This window comes from Akebia trifoliata, chromosome 6, assembly GCF_017979445.1.
Source record: "Akebia trifoliata isolate Shusen 1 chromosome 6, ASM1797944v1, whole genome shotgun sequence".
NCBI classification, from domain to species: Eukaryota; Viridiplantae; Streptophyta; class Magnoliopsida; order Ranunculales; family Lardizabalaceae; genus Akebia; species Akebia trifoliata.
Window position 1 is genome coordinate 302,662 of NC_141380.1, and position 7,304 is coordinate 309,965.

The 7,304-nt window shown below is 35.3% G+C and overlaps 1 protein-coding gene across 2 annotated transcripts; it reads right to left on the bottom strand.

Moving 5' to 3' along the window:
- Positions 1-1,593: 1,593 nt before the first annotated feature.
- TFIIS (transcript elongation factor IIS) lies at positions 1,594-6,185 on the bottom strand. 2 transcript variants are annotated; one of them, XM_086444656.1, is made up of 3 exons: positions 6,033-6,185; positions 5,682-5,849; positions 1,594-2,836 (listed from the first exon to the last, which is right to left on the bottom strand). In XM_086444656.1, exons 2-3 carry the CDS (start codon positions 5,835-5,837, stop codon positions 1,847-1,849), a joined length of 1,146 nt encoding a protein of 381 aa, XP_086300782.1. In that variant the 5' UTR covers positions 5,838-5,849; positions 6,033-6,185; the 3' UTR covers positions 1,594-1,846. The 2 variants fall into 2 exon arrangements, with proteins under 2 accessions (XP_086300782.1, XP_086300784.1); XM_086444658.1 differs by having other exon boundaries at positions 5,682-5,931; positions 6,033-6,163.
- Positions 6,186-7,304: the final 1,119 nt, after the last annotated feature.

The window sequence follows — 7,304 nt, forward strand, 5'->3', positions numbered from 1 at the left end:
ATTTTTAACTACTTTGTGACTTTTTGTGGGATGTAATAATAATACGCACACGTATGAATATATATAAGTTCTGCGATGTAATACAATACGTAGTAGAATAGAAATGTTGATGTACCTATACGGTTTCAAATATTACCTGTTTGGTGTTTGACGAATAATCCCACCCCCACCCCATCACATAAACGTACACCTCTGGATACACAAGAAAAGATTTATGATTATGTGTATTCCAAGGCAAATGATCTTGAATTTTTTTGTGATGAGGTCGGATAATACTCATTTACCCGACTTATCTCATCCGAATAAATTGGACATGGGAAACTTTTCTACCCAGTTAAGAATTCGGGTCGCACGACTAAACAAACATTTGATCCCTATCACCTATCTATTGCATACTATTCTAGGCTTCTAGCTATGTTATGATTGGACCACAGGCCCACTTTTTTCTCTTTTGTCCATTAGGTCCATAAGTTCTTGCATATATATAAGGCCCTAGGGCCAGTTTTTCCTTTTTGAAAAGTCAAGCCCTAACTATGGCCCATGGTTCACTGCGACTAGCAGAAAAGAAAGTCTTGTCAATCTATATGTCTAATGAATTTAACTTTAAATTTGTACTCTCAAGAAATGCAGATGAAAAATTCAGAATACAACTTAAAACATGATAGAAAAAAGAAAATTTAATAAAATAATCAAACTCGAAATGACCTATTTATAGAAAATGAAGAGACAGGATATCTCTTGAAAATATAAGATTTCTAAGAGACATAATGTCTCTTGAAAAAGGAAATGTGTCTCTTAAAAAACAACCCAAAATTCAAAAGAGGTGTCTTCTTGAAAATAAGGGCCCGTCGCACACACCCATGTGAAGTCAAATTTGCATCTCCCTGTGCAAGCACAAGCATTATTGATTTTTTAGACCAATGATTTAAATCCTTTTTGAGCCTATGGACCTCTTGCACGTGCATAAGCTTACCCAAGTCTCTCTCTCTCTCATATTCACTTAAGTGATATGAAAAATTCTATATAAAAACTAGATAAATTTTGTATTCCTATCCGATATAGAATTAAAAATTTTCATTAACAAATTCAATAGTTCTACAAACCATATATTACAAATCATGACTAGTAGGAATTATTTGAAATCGATTTCTCATTCACCCAAAAGAGATTTTTAACAACTAGATAAATGAAATTATTTTTTTTAAAAAGAAGAATAAATTCTCAAGTGATCCCATGTCAAATGAAATGTAGGCTACACTTTAAATATAACTCAAAGTGACCCACTTGATCACAAAAATCTGTAGATTTTTCCAAGAGACTGTACACCACCTCTTGAGAATCTGAAACTTGCAGCTGAAAAAGAAAATCTGACATGAAACATAAGCAAAATCGAATATTCAATGATAACCACTCTGCAGATTTATATGAGTAAAGTACAGTCACATGGCTACCAATGAAATAATAATTCCCAACATTAATTATCGCGAATAAGATATCCTTGCTTGGAGCCCGTCTTTTTTTTCCCCTTAAAACTTGGTCAATGCAGCGTGCTTTGGTTGTATCCTATACAATGAATGAATACTTGTCCATTGGTTTGAATGGAAGAAGGCTAAATTTTAGTACAAATGAAACAAGTTAATACATTTAACTAAATAAAAATTATTGTTTCTTAATTCAAAAGCATCTTACGTGTTGGAATATCTTTTTAAACAAATTAAATCTACTCAATCCTACAAGAGAAAATTGACCATCATGAGGAGATCAAGTACTAAATGCACAAATGTTGAATCATAAGAAAAAGAGGACAGAGGTTCATAGCTCAGCATCTCAGAGGTCCATGCGCCCACTAACAGAATTTCCAGTGGTTGTTGCAGTTCACACAAGTTACAAAGGTTGTCATGGGTTCATCCGCACTCCGAGTTTGCAGTTGAAAGTAAGTTGTCTTCCGCTGCTGACACCGCCCACACTTGAACTGATCGGTTGTGGCTTTAGGTGCAGCCCCACGTTCACACTCAAGTAGAGCTTTATCTTTGATTTGTTTATTCTCACGTTTCCGCTGATCACTTGCCATTTCTTCAGGGCTCATATTGATAAGTCTATCTGGCTTGACCTCCCCGACAAGAACTTTTCTCCGCAAATCTGGATTGTTTGGATCCTTGATGTTGAACATTATTGACCTGTATTTAAACTTCTGGGGTCCATTAGAACGGCCCATTTTCTCAAACAATACAGACTCCACTGAGACAGCAACCCGAATCGGGTCACATGCGTTTACTTCATCCAAAACATCTTCTTCAGCTTCATTAGGAACTTTGGACAATGCCTCTGCGAGAAGCTCCCTGATCTTGTCCCGTGTTGCGTCATTGCATCTGATCATTGAAGTCAGCTTTGGAGGTCCTGCAGGGACTTGTGAGGGTTTCCTAATAACAGATGCCTGCTTTTCATCTTTTGACATCTTTCCGGGCTTAATGGGCTCACTCCCACCACTCTTCTCCACCCTGACGGTCTCAGATTTCTCAAGCTTGACAGTTTCTGACCACGAAACCTTCTCAGAATTTAACATCTCACCCCGACCAGCTTTCTCAACCTTGATGGTTTCAGTCCTTGAAACCTTCTCAACCTTAACAGAATCTGCCCTTTGGAACTTCTCGACCTTAACAGTTTCTGTCTTAGTAACATCAGACTTTGCCGAAGTTTTCATTTCTGAGCTTCCATTTTTCTTATTTCTGGAAGTTTCCTCCACGACTATGCTTTTCCACTTTTCAAGCAAGTCAGAAGCCATAACCTGGATCTTCTCCCTAGGATGTTTTGTGAGATGTCGAAGACGTTTACCAACCTGAAATTTAAACATGTTTTCTATTTGGTAAAACAAGGAAAAATGAGTTTAGATACTAGCACTGCAGGTAACTGAAGGCTAAACCATCCCAGCTTATTGTGCAGAACAATTTTAGATCAATTACATAAAACAAGACCATTCATGTTATCAATCCGTACTACAAACCAAGAGAGAAAATATCAACAAAGAGTAATTTTGACCTAACTCTTTACATTTTTTTTCAATAAAATAAATTTGAGATATTCCCCAAGACAATAGTTTAATGACATAGCTAGATATACTGTCTAGGAATGTTTCGGTCTCTTGAGACGTCTTAGTTTCAGTAGTGACCCGAACGTGAATGTTCTGGGATTATCTTGATCAAGACAGTCTTGAGTCATAGTTTTTAAATGTTTAGAAGGCGTAAGTCTCAAATTGCACCTCAAGGCAACCTAACCCTCAGCCTTTTTTCTTCTTCTTCTTATTCATTTTTTTTTTCATAATTCCCCTACCTCTCTTTTTTCCCCCAAAAACTTCGTAAAATTTTCCAAATTAGGGAGCTAGCGATTAAGCCAGCAACAATAGGCACTAAGCAGTACCGCAGGAGCAAAAAATTTAAGCCTTTTCTTTATTTATTGTTCTTTGTCCCTCTCCTTTTCCATTTTATTCCTCTACTTTTTCTTCCAAGCAGCAACAATGTGCAACAGAAGCAGCTTTGTGTGTTGCAACTGCCACTGCTCCTCCTTCCCTGTTATATAGGTGTATGCCTGTGATCTAGACTTTGTGGTATATAACTTTGTATGGACTCCAAACTTGTCGACAAAAGAATAATTACATAGGTAAAAATCGATAAATTAATTGTTTTCAAAGAAAGAAAATCAAAAAAATTAAGCCATGTACTACAATTTCATTGATTGATTTTGTTTCAAATATTCAATTTCAGGTTCTGAAAACAGTTGTACCAGGTTCTCTCCCAAACGAGGCAAGGCCTCGAAGTGAGATTTTAAACATTGGACATAACCCTCTTGACCAGTTCCCACAAAAATTGACTAACTTGGGAGCATGAGAAAAAAAACCCAATACCCTTTTTTTATGGGTAAAATACCGAATACCCTCTTTCACACTTTTCTCTTCCTCTCACCTTTGGGAAAATTGTTTTTAACTTTGGTGACTTCTCCCGATAACTGGCCGTTGTTGTTTTCCAACATAACGACAGACCATTACTTGTTCATTAAATTATTAATTAATGAGTTAAAAGTATATATAATATACAAAAATTAAAGGAAAAAACTTAATAATGTATGTGACCATAGCATTAAAAATAGAAGAGCAAGGCTAAATGTAGACATGTGACCCCTATACAAGAAATGGGGAGTTGAACAAGAAGAAAATAATAATAATAAATTAATGAAAAAGAGAGTAGTAATTCTTTGTTTCACTGAAATATTTCCTACCACAAAAAATAGAAAAGGGGTAGATTAGATGGAGACGATTGTTTCTGCGGTGCATAGGCAATCCCTCTTCTATAAAAGAGAGCCAATTCTTTAGGGATGTGATATTACCACACCATTATACCATGTGTACACTTATAATATAATGATCACATGATCGTATCAAAGAATAAAATCATAAGTGAAATTATATTACTTTTTATGTTATATAACCACGCCATTTTTTAAAGGTTCACAATTTTGAAGAACCTCTTCAGGTTTTGGTGAAAATCAAGCTACACCCTTGTTTACAAACTGATGATATACCCCTTGACTTGGGTCTTCCATGAAAGAAGAGCATAAAGAGATTGAATGCCCTTGTCCATCAATCTTTGCCAAAATAGGGTTTTGGGACATTGAATTAGCTTTTCAGGAATTAAAATCAGGGGTTTTTGGCCTATTGGTTGAAGACAAACTTGGAGAGGTTCAATAGGATAAAAAATTGATCATAGAGGTTGAAAAAATAAGGAGATAACTAGGGCAGCAAGACATGGATAAATGAAAGAAATCAGTTGAAATAATATAATGAAGTTACTGGTACTTAACGTTTACATGCAATAAAGAAGGAAATTGGTTGAACACAAATTATTGGTACAATTCATAACTGACGTTGATGCGATTGAAGGGAAAAAAAAGGTTGAAAATATTGTATTGGAGCTATTTACTCTTAATGTTATAATAATTTTACTTATGAGTAGATATGCACAATATTGAGTTGCAAAAGTTTAATCCAATGCTATAGTGCTTAGTGCTTCAAAGCATAGGTGTTCCTACCCAAGGCAACCATGTGGAGATTAACATCCACCGAGTATCTAACCAAAGCATTAGGGATCTTGGCTATGTGACGCAAAGGCAAAGGTTTAACCACATAGGTTAAAAAAAGTAGGGAAAGATGAATTTCGATGAGGAATAAATCAAACGACATACTGATTAAAAAAAATAAAAATAAATCAAACGACACCCAAATCTTGTTTCCCACAAATATGCCCACATAACATCACTTATTATCAAGGAAACATTAATAAGCAATAAAGACCGAGGTTTTAAATCTCCTTTGGAGACAATGTTTGATCAAGAGAAAAACTGATACTGTTTCATCCGAAATATTCACACACACACACACACACACAAAAAAAAACATTCAATGTTGCTTATTGGTCTTAAAAAAAATTTATATTTTGTGCTAAAAAAAACTTGGCAGATATTGATATTTGAACCACGATAATGGACAGTTTAGACTGTCGATAATGGCATTAAAAAATTATATTTTGTGCTAAAAAGCTCATAAAATTAGATCTGGAATAGAATCAAAGCCTTATCCAAAAACAAATCAAACATCTTAAAATATGAATCAAACTAGACGAGAAGGGTTGTACCTGCGTCTGGACGAGAACTTGCACCGTCACGGGGAATTTCTTCAACTGCGACAGAGCATCGACGCACCGAGTTTCCTCTGGAGAAGCTCCATCTGCCGCCGCAGCGTCGGCTGCCTTCTTCGCAGATTCGAAGAGCTCAAGAAGCTCTTTCTCCATGAATTTTCAAAGCTGTGGAGATGAAATCCACCAAGAATCAACGACCGAGATCGAAGAGAAGGAAGAACAATAATAGTAAAAATAGATAGAAACCCTGGATACAAAATCATAAATCCATCGAAAACAGAAACCATAAAGTAGATGAGCTTGAGATGTATAAATAGAGAAGGACAAGGAGAGATATAAATTAGAAACCTTTTAGATGTCAAAAAACGATCTCCAGAGAGAGAGAGAGAGAGAGAAAGAGGAGGGAGCTCCGTTTCTAGCCCTAATTATGTTCTGGTGAGATCAGGAAAACCGCGAACTGTGTTGTAAAGAAAAAGGGTTTAGTGATATTACCACACCATTATTCTTTTACTATACCCCAATTTTATAAAATTAATTCTCCACATTACCTTAGCATAATCATAAAATAATAAAAACTTATTATTTTTTAAATTTATATTAATATATCCATTCATCTAAGGTTGGATAATTTTCAAATTGATGGCAGGCATGTATTGTATGTTGCTTAATTATGGTCTTTTAAGAGAGTCTAACTTAATCTCCTCCTTTCAAAACAAACACAAAGAATATAACTATGACTATTAGATTGAAAACAGAAGGAGGTGTCGCGTCTCACTCCAATCTAGTGGGGGGTCGAGTGGAGTGGAGTGGAGTGTTTCTATTTTTATTTTTATTTTTAAAAATAAAGAGAAATAAATTTTTTTTTTTTTTGAGTGATGTATAAATATAACATATTGGCGTGGTAATATAACAATCAAAGGATTTTCCTTTCATTCATTCGTACATGCTTCGATTGAGAAAGTGTGGGATCCTACGGTGGTTAATGTGGCACGTGTGATTGATTATTTGAGTGACGAGGAAAACTACCCACGCGCGTTTAATTTCTCGCTGCCAATTTGAGCGTGAGAGCTAATCGCGTATAGAGGCGCGTGAGAACTACTTTTAACGAAGAAGTAGGGTGGGTGTTGGTGTAGAACTGGTCATATGGGAATGAGTTCTCTGATCTAGTTGATTACGTGTCAAATCCAGTTGCACGTGTGGTTCTTGTATAAATTGTAAAATTGAATTAACAACGGATCGGGTTGAGATCTATCCGTTTATGCTCGACTTGATCCAAACCCAATTGGAATCCAATTAAGTTCCAATGTTCGTATGGATTTTAGGTCAAACCTCTAATTTACGACTTGGACTAACAACCAACCTTTAAAGAAGTATAATAAACCTATTTTATTTAATTAAAGTTCCTCTTGAAAAATAATAATCCTAAATCTATCTACCACGTTTAATGGCTTAATTATATATTTTTATTATCCCATATCCATATCTTGATTGTATTTTCTCTCACTGTTACTATAATATGATTAGCATTGTCCTTTCACAGTCCTCAATTAATTTGGTGCAAAAGAGTGATGTTCTTCAAAGAAATTGGCTTTCCAACATTTTAGGACTTGATTATGATAT

Coding starts and splice junctions, on each gene's coding strand:
- TFIIS (XM_086444656.1), bottom strand. CDS start 5,837: ATGGAGAAAGAGCTTCTTGAGCTCTTCGAATCTGCGAAGAAGGCAGCC. Junction 2,837..5,681: donor AAGTTCTCGTCCAGACGCAG/GTACAACCCTTC, acceptor TTTAAATTTCAG/GTTGGTAAACGTCTTCGACA.